The sequence below is a fragment of the Dermacentor albipictus genome, chromosome 3 (genome assembly GCF_038994185.2).
Source record: "Dermacentor albipictus isolate Rhodes 1998 colony chromosome 3, USDA_Dalb.pri_finalv2, whole genome shotgun sequence".
Classification (NCBI taxonomy): Eukaryota; Metazoa; Arthropoda; class Arachnida; order Ixodida; family Ixodidae; genus Dermacentor; species Dermacentor albipictus.
In genome coordinates, this window is record NC_091823.1 from 123,952,129 (window position 1) to 123,975,246 (window position 23,118).

At 45.4% G+C, this 23,118-nt stretch overlaps 1 protein-coding gene across 6 annotated transcripts in view; it reads right to left on the reverse strand.

Annotated features, from left to right (window-relative positions):
- Nucleotides 1-23,118, reverse strand: part of LOC135909449 (KICSTOR complex protein ITFG2-like) — a 184,889-nt gene that overhangs the window by 120,230 nt on the left and 41,541 nt on the right. For 4 of the 6 annotated variants that reach the window (XM_070536025.1, XM_070536024.1, XM_070536022.1 and 1 more), the window contains exons 13-14: nucleotides 22,880-22,945; nucleotides 18,540-18,638 (exon numbers count right to left, since the gene is read on the reverse strand). In XM_070536025.1, coding sequence (XP_070392126.1) covers nucleotides 18,586-18,638; nucleotides 22,880-22,945 — 119 coding nt within the window. In that variant the 3' untranslated portion in view covers nucleotides 18,540-18,585. Of the gene's footprint in view, nucleotides 1-18,224; nucleotides 18,639-22,879; nucleotides 22,946-23,118 lie in introns of those variants that run through there. The other 2 variants (XM_070536021.1, XM_070536026.1) reach the window with 1 other exon arrangement.

A 23,118-nucleotide genomic window follows, 5' to 3' on the forward strand; every position in this document is an offset into this window, starting at 1 on the left:
GCATTTTAGGGACATCTTATTCACAATGTGCACATAAAATGAGTAACAAACTGCCTGTTTCCACGTTTAAGGAGACCCTGAAATACTTCATGCTAAAGCCTTAAAAAAAGTCTGAGCATGCACAGCTAGCAAGTGTCAGCTTCAGAGAATAGCTTGTTCCAGTAATGTAACCTTGTGGATCATTAAATTTACAGAAAATTGTACTGCTGTCGTATTCAGTCATGCTTCCTGCAAGCCATTGTGAAACAGTGACCAGTTTTGCTCCTGGTAGCTGTTTGCACTGGGATATGTATAACTGCATAAAAAGCAATCGAAGAGCAGAAACTTCCTTTCTCTGTTCTTGCCACAAGACACAAAGTTTTGCTCGTGCGAAAGCACCAGCTTTACTGATGTACTAAAGTTCAGGTGCCACTTGCACTTAACCTTTTAGCGACCTGCAGCACTTCATAGAACAGCAGCACGTTATCAGTCCTGTTGCGAAACAGGCATAGGGATGCAGAATGGTGCCAGATGACAGGGAGAGGTGAGCATGGTCATATATACGTGGCAGCTCTTATGTTGTGTGTTGCATCCTGCATGCTGCCTGGACTGTGTTCTCTCCAACTTGGGAACAGCAGCTAGTACAGAACTATTTGCACTTGTGATCCTGTGTGCTAGTTTAGCATGCCACGTGGCTTTAGGAGGTACAATTGGGTATGCCTACATTACATTTGGCTAAATGTAACAAGTAATAAACATTTTTTTATTTAAAATAAAATGGATATGGTCACTACTGGTGCCATGCATGCAACGTACACGAAGACGTAGCCCACTTAATCTGCAATTACAGGCTATTTGCTTTAGAATATATTAGAAAAACCTCAATGTCCACACTGAACATTAATCAGAGACTGTCATCTCTTCAGCAATCACATTCTTGGCCCATGCATTAACACTGCCTAATAGTGAATTCCAATGGCAAATTCGGAGTGGCCGACCCACTCTGTGCTGGAGCACTCCGCTATGGCAGAGGGCAGCAGAATGAAATCTCCGACTGAAACACAGACACTCCTGCCAGAGCAATTGCCAGGGGGCAATAGCGCACATCCGCTTCTGGAAGTGTTCAGCATTCCTCACGTTTAGTGCCGTTTTTGGCTTGCACTCATGTGCTATTGTGTTTAAAGTTTTACAATTTCTTTTAGCCTCCTAATGTAAGCCTGCTTCCCTCGTCAATGGTGGACCCGGGAAGTGCCGACACTGAAGGTGGGTGGCCTTAACTCGCGTAAAAAACATTCTCGCAGGCGCCCTGCCGTGCGTGTGTTCATGCAATGTTTCACATTGACTTCAGCTGCAGTGTGTGAGGTTCATGTAATGGTAACACGGATACCTAGTCTCGCTTTTATGTCGCTGTTACGTCATTTGCTGAATGATAGCTTGCAATGCCGCACGGCATTGTATTTGCTTGAACTATAAACTAGAAACTAGAAAGAAAGAAATGAACTAGAAAGAAAATACAGAGAATCATACCTTATCCATCAGTTCAAGGCATTGCAACCAATAGGCATAAACGTTTCAAAGGGAGCTTTAGAATCTATTCGCTATGCTAAATTTCAAGCTATAGGCAACAACGTGTAGTTTGATTTCTTAGCGTTTCCTTTTTTTTCTTTTTTTTCCCTTCTTTCAGTTTTCCCCCCTTTATTTATTTGTACCGTTTCAGTATTTTCCCTTTTCTTTTTTTTCATTTTTTCTTTTTTTACGAGCACCGGTTTCTGCCACTCCTTCTATTATCTCTTTCAGAGACGTGATAGCCTACGACCACCAGTGAAACAGGTAATAGAGAGCTGCTGTGCATGCCGTTGACACGCCGGCATTGACACGGGATTGACAGACGGCCGGCTGCCTGGCCTAGTGCACAGCACTCCTTTATTCTCAATTCTACACGCTAACACACCTTTGCTCGTTGCCGCACCCACCCGCCTTATGCCCTCTCCCCTTTAGAAGAACACCACCTATATAGTTATACTGTGGCAAGGAAAGCATATGTCGCCTTGAAGAAGACAAGTCCACTTGTCAAAACGTTGGCTCCTACTTTCACCTTGTTCTTGTTTTGCTTATCGTTCAGAAATGTGGATAACTCAAGTGCTGAACCACAGGTCACCATGAAAAACTTTTGGACGTTATGCTCATGAAGTTTCTCCATCCCCTTTTTGTGAACTTCGTGAAAGGTATGACTCACAAACACAACTCTGTGAAAGATTTTCATGCCAAGCCATTGTCTCTAAAGTGCTCAGGCTATAAGCGCGAAATCAAATAAAAAAGCTCTCATTACATTCTGCATACAGTGTTTGTATTAAAAATTTGATGCGTGTACACTTTTTAAACATATAATCATAGTCTAATGCCACGAAGACATTTCTAGACCGCCACCAACGTGCATGCATAGGCCACATCGTCTGCTGTTATTATGGGCTAGGGGCAGCGTCTGGCAGCAAGCTCCGGAACTATGAGGGACAGACGGTGCCTATGTATTCAGTGCCAATGCGCGGGCATGAAAATTATAGAGGAGGCTATGCACTAGATTTCTAAATCAGGTGGTGCAATTCCGGCCACGCCACTGGCTGCTAGCGCGCAACATGGCCACACATGTGGCCACAGCTCATCTGCTTTTTCTACAACGCACAGCTCTCTCAACATCTTCCCAAGCTTTCACGCATTTTTCTATTTTTCTACTCCTTGTTTCGATGGATGCCGAGAAGAAATGCGATTTTAGGTCTCGAGAGTATCGGTCGAAGCACAAGTTCGAGGGAACCCACCGCAAAGTCAAGCAGCATGTAACAAAGACGTTCATGGCAGCTAAGCCTAACCTTGGTGACAGTGATGCTTTTGACGGTTCGGAGCCGACTGGACCAGCTAGACACCCAAGATTCGTCAATAGCGTAGACGAATTCGTCAGCGTATCGCATTGAGAAAAAGTTAAGGATTTTCAAGAATCAAGATAGGAGTGACGAGAAGACGGCATGCACATTTATTAGCTTTTCATCTGCGAGTTAGCCAAAAAGCGGGAAGGACTCGCATCATTTTTGGAGTTGTGTTGCAACAATACAGCGTGTTCCAGATACATTATCTCATCAACGTATTCATCATGGCATGCAGCTCTGGCAGACGATACTAACGGTGGAGCGCGCCCTTCCGCCAGCCCAAGAGAGAGTTTTGCCGTGAACATCAAGGCAGTGGTTGCGGCACACGCAATTGGAGCTGGACACAAACAACTCGTCCGATTTTGTGCAGTTCTGGATTTGCTAAAACCTATGCTCCGTAAATCGTTCACCACCATAACAAAGAGAGTGCACCTCGCTGCTACAAAAGCAGTGGCTGATAACCTGGAGTTGGCTCAGAAAGTAACAGCACAGGAAGCGGGATCTGCCAATGTAGCTGTTATGTTTGATAGTACTTGGCAGAAACGAGGCCACAAGAGTCGTAACGGCATAGGCACAGCCATTTCTTTGGAAACGGGGCTTTGCCTAGACTTTCAAGTTTTGTCCAACTACTGCCAGGGTTGCAGTACACACAAGCCATTTGAAAGCAAAGAGGAGGAAGAAATTTGGCAAGCTTTTCATATGCCAGTGTGTGTGAAAAAAATGTAGATTGCTCGGCACCTGCCATGAAGGCTAACGCTGCTGAGAGGATATGGAAGAGGACCGAGTCCGACAGTACTCCACTGAGGTTTACAACCTTCCTCAGCAATGGTGACAGCAAGGCTTATACAGCTGTGTCAGCGGCAAAGGTGTAGAGAAGTGCGCCCATCACAAAAGACTGCACCAACCACGTAGCCAGCAGCTTAGCACTGCCCTACGAAAGCTCAAAATGCCACGAGGGCAGAAGCTTACAGACGCAGTCATTCAGAAGTTATAGAGCTATTTTCAAGGAGCCATCACTGCCATTAGAGGAAGTGTTCGTGGAATGTATTGTGCAATCTGGGCATCATTCTTCCATTCATGCTCAACGGATACAGCCAAGAGCCCTAAGTTTTGTTCGGCTGGCGAAGACTCCTGGTGCAAGTTCAAGCGGGCAGAAGCATTGGGTCAGGCAGCCCCAGCACACACCTCTATTCTCACCAACAGCCAAGGTGAGACAATGCTGCCCATATGCAAAAGGCTGACGGAAGAACAGCTACTCCCTCGCTGTGTCAAGGGAAAAACTCAGAAGGGAGCTGGATCATTGAACAGCAAGATTTGGCTATCATGCCCCAAGACGAGGTTTGCCTCGCGCACAGTCATGGAGATGGTAACAGCACTCGCTGTCCTGCGGTGTAAAAAGGTCAGAAGGGCTATGAACAAGTTCTGCAGGAACTAGAAATGCTTCCCTAAAGGGAACTAGTTGCACGGAGCAAAGATTGCGACAAGAGAAGGATTTCCAGCATGTCGATGAAGCTGACATCAGAGGCAAGGTCTCACCATCACCGTCTAGCCAAGGAGGCTCATCTTGAGCGTGCTGTTCACAAAGACTCTGAAGGAACAACATATGGTGCAGGTGAATTCTAAAGTTGTGCACTGGATCTGGATACCCTGGCCTGCATTGTGTGCAGTTTTCGGATAGATTTCATCATCATCATATATTATTCCTTCATGGGCCCCATGTGGGCTATTACATAAGAGGGGGGCAAAACAATAATACTGTCGCGTAGCTGTCTTTACGTTTTTTTCATTGCCTGTGCTGTGTGACAGTGTTCCTTTCTTTCTTACTGCTTTTCTCTCAAAATGTCTTTTCGCCCACGAGTCGGGAGGCCGGTTGGGGGGAATCTCACGCGCGGCACCCCCTCTGTTCCGCCTGAGGGTCCGGCCGGCCGACTGCACTGTCGCCCCCCCGCCCCCCCCCTTGTACTGGCGACGGAAGCGGCGCCTCCTAATGGCTCAAACTGTTTGGGGATGCTTCTCGACTCTTTTGTGCGCTTTCTTTTTGTAGACGCCGCTAGTTCGTCTAAAGCCCAACGGATGTCTCTGTAGTTTTCTGTGCATCTTTACTTTTCTTTGGGTCATAATTCTTCAGGCAAGCGGCTGTCATCAAGTTCAAACTCGGCGAAGCTCGCCAACGATTGGCTGTGAGGATTTGAATCCGTGCGGCCTGATTGGCCCTGGTCAACGAAGAGTTGGTATTAGTGATCTGTTTGCTCTCGGGCGGGATGTTGCGACGTTTCCCGAGTTCCAGGGCAGTTCGCGCCGGAGACTTCGCGCAGTTAAGAATTGTACAAGTGCGTAAATGCTTATATTCGGTTAACCAAAGTTCAAATAAATCAAATCAGGAAATGTCTACGGATCTCCAGTGTGCTCGCTTCATCTCTCCGGAGCGGAACAAGTAGCAGAACACTTTTTACGCTACAATACAAACATAGAAGGAATGGTCATGTACAAAGCAACAAAAAGCAACAACTGAAAAGACACTAAAAATACACTGCTACAACAGAAATAAACAACTTTTATAACTTTCAATTGCATTTTTCTCAACTTCATATTTTAGGCCAAACATGGTTGTTGTGTACGACATTTTATGTATTTACTGTGGCCCAATCAAGATCAAATTTGGTGTGCATAATCTTTAAGATGTGTACAATGCACTTATCGAGGTTTTAATGCAATCAGTCTATTTTTAAGGATGAACCAAAGCACAGCACCTAATATGAAATTCTCTCAAAATGTTGCCTGTCAAAGTAATGACATCATCTTGCTTATCAGCGCTCAGTGAAGGGTTAGGGACAAGAAAAACCATTTTGCACTGCTCTATCATGCCAGCTGCAATGTCCAGCAGCTGCACAAATGCACTATTTCTCCCTTATGCATGGCACTTAGGACTCGTAAGCACCGAGGTAGCCTAAAACTACAAAGAGATTTGGAATGAGGACATCAAGCTCTATAAGTGCTAAAATTTTCATTCACCTAGTGTTAATATATATATGTATAAAAAGAAGGTTTCTGAGTAGCATCTGCCCTTAGCCCTTTAAGGCGCCTTATATACAAATATGTACATTGCGCATCTGGTGTTTTTTTCGCGTTTACGAGGCACAATTCTCTATTAGGTTGCTTTTAGCGCATTTGCAAAGTTTAAACTGACGACCATGTGCATTTTGGGCGCCATCTGTCGTATTTCGGTGCAGATGTTCATATCAAAACAAGAAGTGGCGTACACCGAAGCAGCAAAGAGCAGTGAGCCAAGTTCTTATTTTTTTAGAGCCGCTTTTTTACATTGTAGCAAGCAAAAAAATTATATGCGCTTGTGCATTATATGAAGTACTGAAAAGAGATAATTTTATCATTTCTGAAGAGATGACCGAACACTAACGCTCGCACGCGCATGTGTACACGACTGTGTACAAAGTGCCGTGGTCGCTGAAGAAATGAGAACGTTGAGACTTGCTTTTGTTTTCTTTCCAGGTTTTTTGGCCATTCATTGTTCTTTCTACAATGCGAAAAAGCATGAAAAAAACCCAAAAGTCAGCTGAAAGGCTTTTGGAGCTGATAGATGATGGAAACGCTTCAGTCGTCGGGGAAAGTGACAAAGAAGACGCCACACGTGAAGCAACCGACGCCTGCGTTGCAGCTGCGTTCGCCAACCTCGCAGAAGAGGAAGATGCTGCTGCAGGGGAAACGCAAGCTGAAGTGGACACTGAGGGTGCTTTTTCCCTTTGTGGACATGGCTATCTGCAATTCATGGCTGGAATACCTCCGCAACAATCAAACGCTGCCTAGAGGTAAACTCCTAGATTTTATGCATTCCCACTTGCAACTTGCCAAAGCACTAATTAAGTCGGTACTGCCAGAGAAAAAGCATGGAAGGCCTTCTCTTGCAGAGATCCAAGCACAACAACCAAAAATAGGGCAAAAAAAGCAAGAATATCGCTTCCTTGCACCGACGCGCACTACGACTCCTTTGACCATTGGCCCAAATCTCGCGACCAGAAGGAGCGTTTGAGGTGCAAGCTCGAGAAGTGCACAGGAGGCGCCCGGATATTCTGCATGAAATGCGCCATGCCACTGTGCCTGACGAAAGAGACAAATTGCTTCCACGCCTTCCACAAGTGAATTTTGTGACCACAGAGGCGCTGTGTACACAATTGTGTACGATGTTGCAAATAATAAAGTTTCATGATAACTTTAAAGAATTCTATGGTTTTGTCTTTCTTAGATCCCAAAAAGAATGCTTATGTAAAAAAAAAATTTTTTTCATATGCATAATTGCAAGTGGCGCCTGAAAGGGTTATGAGGACATATGCACACTGTGCAGCACTTTTGCACATCTTTCTCAGTAAATGGAACACCTGTTAAATGAAACTAATTTCTACAGTCCCTTGAAGTTCCGTTTACCAAGAGTCTACAAGTATGTACCTTTCCTTTTTTTGGCTGTCTATTATGCCTTCTGACAAATACACACTCACGACAAAGTCCTCGCTAAATAAGAAGATGTCAAAAACTTTTAAATTGTGGGCAAAAAATACATGACATATGATAAAAAAAATTTCAGAAAATAACATGTTCATTAGCGCTCATTTCTTTATATCTAAGTTCGACTGTATCCGCAACAAATCCAATAAATTTGGCTGTCATCTTGTGAATGACTTGCTATGGCAACCTGCTAGTAAGGTGGGGACAGGTGCTAAAAATTTTTTCGCCCTATACAAAATCTGCTCCAAAATGCCATTGACAATTCCCATCACTGTATCTGCAGAAAAAGTAGGTACAGCATGCCACAGTTGAATAAACACTCCTTGTACCTGCATGTCAGGTCACTTTTTAATCTTTTTCCACCCTGACAACGTTGTGTAAAATAAGCTACTACAGGTTAAGGGGGGACACGGGTTTGTGAACCCAAAAAATAATTAAAAAAACGAATTTTGGAAAATAGCATTTCTGGAATCTACATCTATTATTCTCCCTATCTGCCAAGTTTACAATTTCGTAAGGTCATATTGCAGCCATACTATCAATTTAAAAACAGATAGGGCACCTGATTTTTCGCGTGTGTCGACGCTAAAACGACACACATTCAATGTCGCCGCGCTCGCATACAAGTGCTTTGAGGGCGGCCATCTTGGTCTCATTTGAAAGAACGGGGTTTCGGCTTCAAATATCGCGTACTGACGCTTCGTTAGGCTTGCTAGTTCAATACAAAAACTGGCGGCAAAAATAGATAAAATGTGCGTTCTTGTTCGCTGTCGCATGCATGTAACGAGATAACGCCACGTGATTGACTGGGCCCACTCCCGAGCTGTCTGCTAGATGCAGCAGAGGCGCAGGCGAGACGCCATGTTCAATACGATCATTGTGTGAGTACGCGTGACGATGCCTCTACCGCTTCGAATGTTTGAAAGAAGAGGAAGAAGTCCATGCTCAACAACTTCAAAAAACGCCCCACCACATCTCAAAGTTGTTGAGAATGAGTCACCAACGGTGTCAAGCGAAGGAACTGGTGGAGCTGACTGAGTGTTAGGCCTAGGTGGTGCGACAACGAGTAGGTGCGCCGAAAATGCCAGCCGCGTCCGTCGTGACACCGCTATGCTGACGCCTTCAGATTTGGAGCTAATCGACAGGAGATCCAACGAGAAACTACAAGAGCTCTCGTCAACAGCAGCAGTGAGCCGTAAGTCGGAAATTTTGTCCGCTGACGATGTCACGGCCGGCCCGCTTGGCAATACTGTTCCGGAATCGGTGAACGCACTGTTGGAGCATATGAATTGTAATACATGTGGCGGTAGCACGAAAATCAGCCGAAGGGAGCGCGAATATGGCCTTGCAGTAAGTCTGGTGCTCATATGCTTGAAATGCGGCGATTGGCGAACTGTGTTCAATTATATTTTCACAGCAATAAATATATCGCACTGCGGACTGCACATGAAAATGTAGTAGCATGGGTACGTCAAAACGAAGTTGACACCTGCCGCAACCTGGGCAGCTGTGACGCTTACAACTGAATGCGCGAAGTCAGTCCGGCAGCTTTACAGCCAATTAAACTTCGGCAACCCGGGCAACATTGCTGTATCGTACGACGGGTCTTGGATGACTCGCGGGCACAGTTCGCGCATCGGTGTCGGCGCCGTCATTGAACTTTTTACGGGACTTTGGTTGTGCTGAGTTGTGCTGAGCAACTTTTGGGCCGGTTATCAGCGTGGACCAAAAGTTGGTGACCCTTCATACGAAGAATGGAAAGCCAGTCATGAGTGTGTGAAAAATACAGATAAGAAGGCTGGTGAAATGGTGGTGGAGGCTGGCCTCATTTTATTCAAAAGATCGCTGGAAAAGTACAGCCTAAGATACACAACTGTGCTGGTAGACAGTGACAGCAGTACTTTCTTGGCCCTAAAGAAACCCAAAGCATATGGCTTCATAGAAGTTGACAAAGAGGATTGTGTCAACCATGTCCATAAGAGTATGGAGACAGCAGTACGTAATGCCCTGGCGGCAAAGCATAGGGGTCATAGCACAAGGGGCCTGGCTCAGGGCCACTTGGTGGAAGAGCAAGGTTGACTGCAGATTTGGTCAACAAATTGAGCTTTTATTATGGATGGGCTCTGAAGACCCACACTGGTGACATTGAAGCCATGGAGAAGGCCGTAATGGCAAGCTACTATCACGTAACATCAAATGATGTCATCTCAAATCACAGCCTTTGTCCAGAAGGTCCAGATTCCTGGTGCCGGCAAAATGCTGCAAAGGCCAAAGGCAAACCTATGCCGACGCACCGCTACAATTTACCTACTCATGTCAGCAAGGCATTACTGCCAATTTACCAATGGCTCTCTGACAAGATACTGCTTGAACGTTGCCAGCGAGGCAAAACGCAGAACAACAATGAAAGCCTGCACTCGCTAACATGGGCGCTCGCATCGAAGGAGCAGCACGCATAACTCTTCAGCGTTGAGGCTGCAGTGGTGGAAGCAGTGATGAAATTCAATGCTGGCTGCAGGAGAACCTCGGCAAGCATTTTGCAAGAACTCTGGATGAACCCTGGCCAAAAGTGTATGCAGCGCATGGAGTAAAAAGACCGGCGCCGATCAGCCGCATCTGAACACAAGCATGCATTGGCAGAAAATGTGCAGTGCTTATGCAAAAAGCGCCACAGAGGTGCTAATGCCCAAACTGACTATGCCCCAGGAGCCTACTAATGTTTTGAGAATGTGTATGTGTACACATTTGTGACTCCTCACAATTAAATGTGACATTTGTTTGTTTTCTTGATTTTTTTTAAATAATAATTTTGCACACCCAGCAAGACATTTACTGATATATATCAGTAGCTATCATAGATATAATATTAATTTTTTTTTGCAGCATGAAGCTAGATGTTTGGAGCACCCAACATAGGAAGCAGTTTTTCAAGTTTCTTTGTATAAAGTTTTTAAAATTTGTCTTGTGTGTCTTGTGGCCATGTTCAAAACAATGCAGTTCAGTGCACTATAAAGTAAGAAATATTGATCCAATCATAAAAGTGCTTCCTATGTTGTGAAGCTTGTGCTTTCTGCTATTGGTCCATATGTCATTTGTCTATTATTGTGCAGCGGTTATTTGTCTATTATAGTAAGAACGAAAGACAAGTTTTTTTAAAATTATGTAACGAAATAATGAACCTACAGAAAAAATAAGTGCATTTTTAGAATCAGGAGAGGAAACTAAATAAGCATGCCAATTTTTATCAAGTTTGGGTCATAAATAAGTACTAATGATAACTTTAAGGAGAGATGCGAGTCAAAAAACGCTGCGTTTTTCAACATCAATTGTTGATTGTTTGTTTTCACTTGTTTTCGCCAGTTTAATATCGCTCTTTTATGAAAATAAAAATTAAGGCTGAATTTAAACTGTAAATGGGTTAAAATTGCGTTTAAGAGCACAAGGTGGGTGTTAAAAATCCGAAAGTGTGTTGTCTTCGAGCGTCTCACGGCCGAAAACACGAGGCCGCTCGCCATTTCGGATCGCACGAGGAGATCGGCCAGGCCGCATTCTCCCAGTAACCATGGTTTCCCGGGCTGCTACGGCGCAATAAATAATTTCAAAATGCCTGCGTTGGCCGCATTTTTCGATCGCTGTGACTGGTTTTTAAATCATGTGGTACTAATCTGGGATCGCCATTGGCCGTTGTGCTCCTGCGTGTGGCGAAGCCTACTTACTGGGTCCATGTAACACCACCTAAACTAGGTGGTGGTGATGCATGTCTCGTCGAGCCTTGCCGCTGAACAACTGGCCTTTCGCATTTTTTATCTTCATTATGGATGAAGAAAGCCAAAGCCAGCGTAATCATCAATCAGTGAAGTATCACTCCACGCACAAATTTAGAGGATGCCAGCGTAAATCGAAGACGAAGACTAGCCCAACGGCAAGTGCAGCGACGGCGATTGCTCCAGCAAGTTCGACACGGCGACAAAGTGCATCAGTGCCTCTCAAAAAAAGAAAAAAAGATCGGACTTTTCAACGACGAAGAAAGTGTGCGAGACGGTGAGTCGTGTGTGATCACTGATCTAACCGCACTGAACATCCTCGTGAGGGGTGCGGTTTGTCCAACGTGTCGCCGTTCGGAAAAGAGTATATGGGAACCGGCCGACAAGCGCAAAGGAGTTGTGCCGTTTCTAGAACTATGCTGCGAGAGCAGTGCGTGCCCCAAAAGCATTCTTTCAGCAGCGTACACATCACGGCGTGTTTCTCCAGACAGGGAGGCCAGCACGAGTGCTGCAGGCGACGGACCGCGCACAAGGACAGCCTACGACAGCGGGAGTGTCACGCGATGGCTTCGCTGTCAATTTGAAAAGCTGTTGTGGCCACGTGCTCTGTAGGAATTGGCTACGAGCAGTTGGTCAGATTTTCTGCAGCTGTTGGCTTGCAAAAGCCGATGCATCACAAATCTTTTGCTGCCGTCAGCCGGAAAGTTCATGACGCAACAATGAATGCTATCGCTGAAATCTCGCGCGAGCCAGGCAATTCACAGCGAGTGACGCAGGCGGGGACGAAATTGCCATCATGTATGACGATATGTGGCACAAACGAGGCCATAAGAGCCACAATGGTATTGGAACTATTGTGTCCCTTGACACTGGACTTTGTTTGGACATTGAAGTCCTGTCCAACTTTTGCCTAGCCCGCAGTCGGCATAAGGTCCTGCCAGATCAAGAACAGGAAATCTGGCAAGCATTTCATGGCCCAGTGTGTGACCAAAATGCTCATTGTTCATCTCATGCAAAGGAAGCAGAAGCCACCGTACAGATATGGGAAAGAAGCCAGACCTATGGCAAACCGGGCTTCGAGAAATTCCTGAGCAATGGAGACTCCAAAGCCTACACCACAGTTGTAGAGGCAGATGTCTATGGTGGTGCTGTAGATATTGAAAAGGAAGACTGCGCCAATCACGTGGCGAAGTGCCTGGAAACTGCTCTTCGCAAGCTAAAAGAGCCACTGCCAAGAGGGGAGAAGCTAAAGGATACAGTGATCCAGAAGCTGCAAACCTATTACCAGGTTGCCATCACAACCAACAGGGGCAGTGTTAAAGGAATGCACCAGGCGATCTGGGCCTTGTATTTTCGTTCCTGCTCCTCAGATGGTGCGAGCAGCCACAAGTACTGCTCAGATGGAGCAGCATCCTGGCGCAAGCACAGGTGTGCTGAAGCCTTGGGTGAACCTGCACCGACCCACACACCCTTGCTCATGAAGGCCCAAGGGAAGGCAATACTCCCTATTTATAAAAGGCTAACTGATGAAAAGCTGCTGACCCGTTGTGTTCAGGGCAAAACCCAGAATGCGGCAGAGTCGCTAAATAGCAAGATATGGCTTCTCTGTCCGAAGACTCGATTTGCCTCGAGGTTTGTCGTGAAGATGGCCACTGCCTTGGCAGTTCTATGGTTCAATCAAGGTCACTCCAGCTTTGAACGTGTACTGGTAGAGCTGGGTGTGCTTCCACCTCAAGATCTGATTGTGCTTGGCACATCACGTGACAGCACACGCCAAAAAATGTCTCTTAAGCAGACTGCCGAGTCAAGAGCACATCGACGGATGCTGACAAAGAAGGCCCATGTCGAGGACTCTGCTCGGAAGCGCTGCGAGGGAGAAACTTATGGTGCGGGCTCATATTAGTGGCAGTGGCTGCTTAGAAGACAGTTTTCCTCTTTTGTGTGGGAGTTTGATTTCATTTCAAGCTTTCTTTTTGTAAATAAACTTTCAAATTTAACTTTAAAATTCGTTTTTCTCAAAATGTAATTTTTGGCAACTTTTTTACTGTGCCCATCATGTTTTAGGCACTTCTGGTGCTCGGATCTGGATAAAATTTTGCCCACATTTTTTTTCTTTCAAGGTGTGGGGAGTGCCGTTATCTCATTTAAGCTTCAATATTGTTTATATATATTATGCCAATTTCATGTAAACACTCACTGGCATCTGGGTAATATATACTTCCTGGGTTCCAATTTTTCTTGTGTATTCAGTTCTATATGCACTTCCTACTTAGTTTTCCACATTCTAAAATCCAAGTGGAAGAAAATGAACCATCAGTGGTCTGTAATTATAGAGGTTTAATTATGGAAAAAGGGGGGGGGGGGCAAAACTACCTATATTTTACACTTTGCCATGGTACAGAACAAGAACTATACAACTTGCAAGAAAACTAATTACATATTTGAAATCAGCATTAAAAACTATAAAAATGCCGAGTTTCATTGCTCTAGGATGTAAAAAGTGTCTTTAAGTAGCATCTCCCCTTAATCACCACGTCACCCCTTAATGTACTTGTTAGTGAAGCACATGCCAACAAAATATTGACTGTTCCTATTTTTAAACACTTTGCTCTCGATGGCATATTCGGGCCTCTGTAGGGCCTGATTTGCAGTCAGGCCGGGCCGAGCCAGGTCATGTAGTAGGCGAAAGTGTTTTCTGAGCTCAGGCTGGACATGTGTCTTGCTTTGAGTCACCGGGCCGGGCTCAGGCAGGTAAACATTTACAATCGCTGGGCCCAGGCCAAAAATCACGGACTGTGAATTGAGCTAGTGCGGACACACACGTTGTCGTTGCTATTGTCCCAAGCCAGTGCTTGCCCACTTCGCTTTTGCAGACGAGCAGCAGACAACAGGGCAGAGCTGGCCCAGCTCTGCCGCGTAGTTTGGCAACCGAACAAGTAGGCAACGTTGTGGGAAAAAAAAAACATGCCACAACCTGTGCTAAATGCCAGACAGAAGTAATGTGATACCCCTCACATGTGGCAAGTCTTATGTGGGACAGACTGGCCGCTGCCTTGACTCTTTCGTTACCACGCCTATTCAAATCGATCACCAGGGATCGATGCTTTAAATCGCCGATTCGACATGTTGGAGCCGTTTCCTGTCTACTTAAGGCCCCCTCAGTGTAGTACAGGCACTGCATTTTCAGAATCAGTTTAATTTTCTCAATCTGGGGATGTTGTGATTTTTGACAGACCTTTTTGCGAACTAATGTGCGCATGTTGCAGCGAAAAAGGGCGTGGCTGTCACCCTCTGCTGCACTCGAGAAAAAAGCATGCCGCGCACAATTGCGCTGCACCAGCATCAAAACTTTGTAATGAAATGGCTCCCAGCAAGTCAAGAATAAAATCATATAGCCGGCTTTGCCGTCCGACAGTGCTGAGCAGTGATAATTACCCAAAAATGATGCCAGCTGTTTTCTAGTGAGCTTTTTGGAGTTCTAGTCGTTTTATTCCACCAAAGTATTTCTGGTATTTCTGAAGGTCCGCCACATGCCCAACATGTGGCCTTGGCATTTTGAGCCAGTTTCCTAGAGTTTCGGTTTCACTTCTCTCATAAAATCCTGGCAAGGGGCGCCACCGGTGTCACTACGCAGTTATCGAAAGTCACCCCCATGGTGCCATCCCCTGCTGCCGCATCGCAAGAAAAGCGTCCCGCTCGAAACTATGATGCACCCGCACTTGAATTTAGTGATGAGGACTACGATTCCAAAGATGACTGCAAAGCAGATTCAAGCTCTGACAGCGACGATGTTTGAAGTCAGCCTGGGACATCCGATGATCACCAAACAGTTTTTTTTACGGCCTTGAGCGGTCTCCTTCCTTGTGCATGCTTATCTACCAATCTTTTGGGACGACCTGAGAGCTCTACTGATTATGTTCTTTCTACTCTTCTTTACTGAAGTGGTGATAAAGACAATCTGCAAAAATGCAAACAGATATGCTTGGATGCATAATAAGTCGCCCAGCTACGCTGAGAGCGATCAGTTCTGGAATGTATCAGTCCTGGCCTGACTCCATATGCACTGGTAAAGTACGTTTCTTGGACTTTTCATCGGACCATCCTCAAAAAATGTCGAAAAGGAGGAACTGCAAAATGTGTTACGAGGACTGCAAAATTGAACAAAAAACAGACGTCCTGTGGGAAAAATGCTTAGTGCACCTATGCTTCACAAAAACTGCTTCACCACATGGCACAAGCGATGGCGTAGTTTCTGGTCTTAGTTTCTTTTTTGTACCCAAAAATGATGGTGTACTGAGCATTTTTTTTTTTCAGATAGTGTTCCGGGATTATTTATTTTTTAATGTATATTCTGAATTTCTTTTCATATTAGTTTTTCTCGATATCGTGTTTTTTTATTGTTTTTATCAACTGGCAGCAAAAATGGTGCTTTCTAGAATTTTTATGCAACCTAATAAATTTTGTCTTGCAACATATCTTTTTGGAAAGAGCATTTCATTATGTACAATATGTAGTATGCTGCAATGTGCACTGGAATATTATTTGTAGTGGTAAATGATCATTTTCCAAGGTCTACAAAAATACTACCATTTTCTTCCGGGAACAAAAGAGTAAAGGTGACAGGAATCTCAAACAATGAAGGATAGCAAGGACGATGACTAGCTTTGGGAGAGTGGCGATGAGGTGAGCTCATCAAACAATGCAGGAAGCGGAAGCAATGAAGATTGGCTAAGAGTGTGCTCACAGTCAGCCATTAGGTGTTGCCTTATTCAGAAAAGCTATGCAGGCGTAGTTTGAGGCTTCAGTGAGCAGTCACAAGCCTGCCTCCAGTAAGGCCCACCCCATGCAAACACATCAGAAAAAAAGTGCAAGCCATACACTATAACATACGGCAGCCAATGTGGCCAGGAATTGAATCTGCGGCCCCTTGCTCAACAGCACAACGCCACAGATACATAGCCTTTATGGCAGGTGTTAAAAGAAGCACGCTCAAAGAGCATTTGTGCTTGTATATTTAAGTTACAATAAACCTGCACGGTAGAATTTGTAAGACAGAAAATTGGAATCACAATGAAAACTCCAGCGCCAGGCTTGAATTTCCAAGGCTGTCTGCTACAGTGCGACAACATTGGCTACGCCACCATCAGACCATCACAGCAGGAGAGCAAAATATGAACGCCGAGCGTGGAACAGTGATAACACTATTTTTTCATACAGGGGTTTTACCATAAAAGCTATGAAGACATCCCCAGAGTGAAGGCGAGGGTTTAGTAGTAGGCATGTTTGTGGGCACGACAAAGAGTCTGTCACTCCGAAAACATGCAGGACAGCTCCCAAATCACAATTTCAAAGAATTCTTCACAATATTCCTTAAAACATGTACTGTAGCCACGACATAACAGGGCATCTTCACCAACACATCCACTGTATGAGATGCTTAATGGGCCCCTCACCAGATTTTAAGCATTGTGAACAGACAACTGGGCTGTGCAGACCGTGAAGTGACGACCACGTCTGCAAACTATTTCACTGCTGCACGCTGTGAAAACAGCTGAAAAATTAAAATTCAACCAAAAGTCGGCACGTCCTTCTCGGCATAGCCACACTCCCTGCCAGATGACATCAATGCAATCACCTCCATAACCACACGCATGCCAGCTTCCTAGCACACTTATACAGTCGAACCTCGATATATCGAACAGCGCGGTGATCGCAAAATAATTCGATATAGCCAGAATTCGATATATAAAATCACATAGAAAACGCGTCAAAATCTAGCACAAATCAATCAATGAACCAATCATGGCGCAATAGATGCTCACATGAAGCATCAAACAAAGTATTTATTTAGTTCACCTATAGTACTGAAGCAGCGTAGCCTGCTTCATATAGGCAACCGCGTGCTTTACCACGGCGTCCTCAACATAGTCTACAAGAGACAGTCCAGTGCCTTCTATTGCGCCACAGTAGCGGCGAACAACGGCCAAAGCAGCTACAGCCTCAGTTTTAGTCGGGAGCGGGGCAACATCAGCGCTTGCTGGATCAGCCTCGGCATTGTCTTCTTTTGGCCGCTCAGCAGTCACTTCTGCCGCGATCTCCACGTCTGTTAACTCCGCCACTGTTCCGGTGCTGTCGTCACCGCCAACGAAGTCCTCAATGCTCATGCTGTGTGGCTCAGCACCGACAAAGCACTCCAACTGGCTCCACGGCCGTTTCAATCACGCGCGTACGGCGGGGGCAAGCCTCGCTGTGCACGCGTGGTCGAGGCGGCTTGTCCCGCCGTGCGCACCTATGTGCGCACGTGATCGAGGCAGCCGTGCTGGCTCCAAGCCGCCGCATGTGTACGCCGCTACATTCAAATGGCGCCCTCGGCGCAACCGATGTGGGGAGCTGTCGTACGCAGCAATCTGGAACGCCCATCGCGCCGCCGCTATCACCGAGAGTGTTGCGGGAAAGCTCGCCTCCTGTCAACAGAGCGCGCTTGGTCTGGGGCGGCGGAGTTCGATATATCCATTTTACATCCGGCCCCGCTCGAAATAAAGAATTAAAATGCATGCGATTTTCCACGTGATATAGAAAGTGTTTGATATATGCAATAATTCGATATATCAGTGTTCGATATATCGAGGTTTGACTGTATGTTACCATCAATGCGAACAATTCAGGGATTCTTGTGAAATGCTGTGTGTGTTATACCACAACTGGATATGTGCTGCTACTGTGTAGCAAATGGCAAGTAAGATAGAAGGAAAAAATGAGGCAGCGACAGTGATGTCACCACTACATGGGCCCTCAGCTCGAATACAGGCCAATGCACGGGACAAACAACTTATGCATGCGATCAAGGTGATAAATTAATTACTTAAATTATGAGGTTTTGGGAGCCAAAACTACGCTTTGATTACGAGGCCCGCCGTAGTGGGGGACTCCGGAATAATTTGGACCACCAGGGGTCCTTTAACATGCACCTAAATCTAAGTACACAGGTATTTTTGCATTTCACTCCCATCGAAATGCAGCCGCCGTGGCCGGGATTCAATCCCGCAGACTTGTGCTTAGAAGCCCAACACCATAGTCGTTAAGCAACCTTTGAGGGTCATCGATCAAAGTGATGGAGAGCCTGAGATGTGGCAAGGGCATCTCACCTCTTCATACCATTTCATTTGCTCCTATCTCAGCTACTACAAAACAATTCTTGAACTTCTTATGCTATTGCACTCCTTGAACAACGCTTTACAACTTGTGGCTTACAACCAAAATTCCTGGTGAGGGGCCTTTTAACAATGCTTCACAACGGCATCATTCCAGTTCAAGGAAGTTGAGATGCTAGCGAAGGTCATGAACAAAAACTCCCAGAGCTCACAGCGCAATGATCGGTGTAGTCTCAGGATGGCGACTGAACTTGTAGCTCATCCGGCATCTTCAGTTCCTCCATCTGGGTCATCGCTCTCCACAGGACGTACTAAAAAAAAAGTGGACGAAAATTGAGAGAGATATTCACATGTCATATATTTTGGTGGAGTAAATATTTATGCACAAGCAAAACTGTATCACAATTGATTTTGAACAAAAGATGTGCACCCATCCATCAAGCTGAACATATTTTTACGAGTATAGCCATTGACAAGTGAGCCAGTGCCTAATATAAGCCTAAAAATGTCAGAGGGAGGCAATAAGAACAATAACAATATTTCCATTATACTAGACATTAAAAATAATTGAACACACAATATATTTTTTTTTTATTTGCATTTGCAGACAGCATGAGATGCTGTCCTGCTTGCGTTCTAGCACAGGGAACAGTTTTGGGACATTAAGAGTAGGGGTTTGGCAAACACCAAGCAGTATATTTCGAATCAAATAATAATACAATGGAATCTCGATAAACGGAAATCACTTAAACAAAACTGCCTCTTAAACGGAACACCATCCTCATGGTTTGTTGGTTTTGTAGTCACACAATTGTATTCAGCTTTGTCTCTCCGTAAATGGAACTCTTGGTAAACGGACCCAGTTTCCCTGGTCCGTTGAGGTTCTGTTTAGAGTCCACTGTAGAACCAAGAAAAAAAAGCCAAATATTGAATCGAATTTCAGAAATATTTTTAATGTAATGCTTACAAATTTTGGGCAAGAAAATACAGTGCTGCACTGCATCAATGATTCTGAAATCGGGAGGTTCACTTCAAATTTGCACGAGCCAGTCTGCATGGATATGCGCCATGCTGCCATCAGGACACTTGTACTGCAAATGGTGCGTGAATGTGCCAGGCCTCGTGTACATCATTTAAATGGCCAATCATCATATGTCGGCAACAAGTAATCAATACAGACTTGTTTCGACTTTTGGCATCAGAACTGACTTCCTGATGTATCCAGTCATCCTCGCTCCTCGTCTGCCCAAAGGATGCCTTTCTCTTCCTGTGTGCCGCTTCGCGCTCCGACACCTCACGGTCTCTTCATACTCAACCCATCCCCTCCAGCTGCTGCCTCAATCGATGAATGCCTACACTACACAGACGCTGTTAGATTTAAAGGCGGCTTTCAACCTGCAGAACATCCAAGTCTATTCCCATTTACAAGTAACCGTAGCAAGAACTAATTAAACGCTTTCAGTGTGGACCAAATCGCACAGCATGCAGCCAACGACCAATATTTCGGACATGCCCAATCACTCGAATGCCTTTGTGGCACCGCCATGTACCCCTAGAGCCAATCTAGTGCAAAGAGATCTGAGACTTCATACACTGAAACTTTTTTTGCCGTGACTGCAGGTCCAAAATGGCATTAATTGAAGAGACCACCACTGTCATTATGATTATCTCCCAACCCCGAACCAGTGCCCTTTCAAGCTGATCTACTGGAAACCGTATCCACCCCCACAGCAATACCAGGCCTAGCTGCTTCGACATTCTCTACAAAGCTTCCAACTGTTTGGTGCCGTGTTTGTCATTGAAGGGATTCGCCACTCTCAGCAATGGCACAGACTCCATCTTTGCCATCCTCGCGGATGGCTTTGAAGCAGGGGAAAGCCCGACAAGGGTCAAGCGTTGCATAATGCCGGTTTCCGAAAGTTAGATTCACCACATTACAGCGATGTTACACAGTCAAGCATAAGAAATGTATTGCGGTGAAGCATATAGAGTGGAAACGGGCCGCCATCACGGGACACAGTATGCATTCTTTAAAGGGACCCTGAAACGCTTTTGACGATTTTCTACAAACGTACTGAGTCGTTAGAGTAGGTCCTTCTGATCATTAATAGACACGTTTAAGTGCTATGCGTAAAGCGTGTAATTTATTATAAGGTTTTAAAAATGCACATCGCTGCCGATCGCAGCGGACTGCTAAGCGGAATTTTAAGCTGCCCCTACCCATATGACCGAAATAACCCATATGACGTCAGTGGGGCGAGCTATCCGATTGGCTGACCAGGGTGCGTGATCGATAATTTTTCTAACTTTATGGTAAACAAGTGATCTTCGTAATAGTTGGAATGTTAGTTAATTTGTTTTTATAAAAAGAAAGTAGCATAAAGAGAATGCACAAGAACAATTTTTCAGTACACTTAAGCACTTCCGGCACACAGCAAGTGTCGTCTGCTTGTGTTACAACGTACTCCATTTTGACGAGAGCTCCGCGGTCAGAGTTGGTCTCAGTCTTTTCGCGAGCACTATGATTCGACTTTGTTGCCTTGTGGGCTGCAAACGTAGTGACTGGCAATATGTCAAGCTGCGACATCGTGTCCCTCTGCAAGGCAGCGTACGAGCGAACTGGCTGCTGCGCATCGGACTGCTGCTATCCGATTTGCGCGTTTGTGGCCGTCACTTTACACCGGAAGATTACTAACGCAATAGCGTTTCGCGAGTCCCGTATTAGGGCAAACGTAAGTGCAAGGGGACAGGATCTGGCCGCTTGACTGTGCCATAACGGGATGAGCCGAAATGAGCAGAAGGGCAAATGTGAATGGTCTACACGGTGCAGCCACCTGGTGGCATAGAGCTCAACCATACACAGTAGCAGCAACGAAGCGTTTCCTTCTTTGCTGCTGGTGCGTACTTTTCACAGGAGTGTAATCATCAACACATTGTTTTTATAAATGTTTAAAATGTCTTACACTTCGTTAGAGCAATATTAGCGCTTTGTTTGACTGGTTAAGCGCTGCGCCAACAAGTGTCTGGACCGTGCAGACCGATCAGGCCGCTCACGTGCGTCTACGCCAAAGTTCCGTCATCAGCTTGAGTTTATGCCTCCAGTCATTTGCCGAAATGACCAGCTTGCCTGTGGTTAACGAAATACCAGACACGTTCGGCGCTACGACAGAATGCTCGCAACGCACGCTGCTTCGATAGCTCTCGCTTGGGGTCGACAGCCAAGCAGCTAGCAGAGAGGTTTCGCGCGGGCGGGGGCGGGCTCCAAAACACCCGGAAGTGGACGATGTGACGTCGCATCGTGACGCAGGACCAGTGAAGGCGGAGCTTAGCCCCGCTCGCTCGGCGGACGAGTTGAGGAGGAAAAGCATGGCTGGGGAGGAGGGTAACATATAATCGCTTGTAGCTCCATTAATACGTAACGCTTCACTTAAATTGTGGTGCGAATGTTCTACTTAAGCTGTACCCTACGCGTCTACAAAATTTGTCCGAACCGTTTCAGGGGCCCTTTAATTATACCCGTGTGCACCTGTCATCTCTCGCCACAGTACAAGCACCACTATGCCTAACAAATGTACTAACAGGCCTTCAAAGCTATTTCAGACGTGCCTATGGCGATATAAGCCCTCAGGGGCAGTCAAAGGCATGCAATCAATTTTTTCAGATGTTTACGCGGTCCCTAGCGAAAGTGAAAAATAATAATTTGACCACATGCAAGTTTTGTGGACCACTGCCAGCACGGTCTTTCTATGAAGTACATGGATATTGCATGCGGTGGTTTTGTTAAATCTAAACACAGCTACTCAATGAAAACACTGAGTGTCATCTATGCTTTCTTGCAGAACGCATATCGAGTCGGGAGGCTGTTTGCCTTCTTGAAGCAGAGTGGCAATCTGCTCTTGCCGATAACAAACGGCCACAGTTTGCACAATCAAGTCATCCAGGCGTGCAGTGATCAAAACTGAGACACTCATACTGCTCATTTTTTTCTACCATTGCATGTACTGCCCTTGAGATTTATCTTCAAGGGGTCTATAGTAGCGCGATTAAAAGACGGGATTACCAACATTAACAACAAGCCCACATTGCAACCCTCTTGAGAGTCAGTATAGTTTTACAGAGTCTGCCAGAATAGTGCCAATTCAAATTCATCGGCATTAAATAATTCTGATGGCACAAGAAGTGATTGCGTACCCAGTAGGAAAGCACAATCGCAGGGGCACGGCGTGGCACAATGTTTAATATGTTGAAAGTGGTGGTGAAACCAGAGTTTGATACAAGCATAGCACAGCGCTATACTGCTGCATGAGATTTCCCAGGGGATGTTACAACTGTTCGATATAGACAATAGTTCGATGTATATGGGTTTGACTGTACAGCTTAGCTGATTAATCAGTTGTCTGAACGGCATACATTTGTAAATAACTTTTTTTTTTTTCACTGTGTTTCTGCACTCCCAGAATATCAATTCTAGGACTTACTGAATCAACATAGGGTGCTTCACTGTAGATTATCTATACTGAGCTCAATCCTATCAAGAGCGATGAAGCCATACCTTGGTCCCCTAGCAGTGGGCGCGATCCATACATACACCACTGGAGAAACTTGCGTGGGTCCACACCTGTGGAAACGTTAAGGTAAAAGTTTAAGACAAATTGTTTCCTATGAGCAAACTGGCAATGCATCTTGGCAGATTTACCAATTGAATTCTTATAACCTACGTCTCCCAAAATTTTTGTGTCGTGCACTTGCAAACGAAAGTTTGGGAGATGAATGATACCACCAAAAATTTTC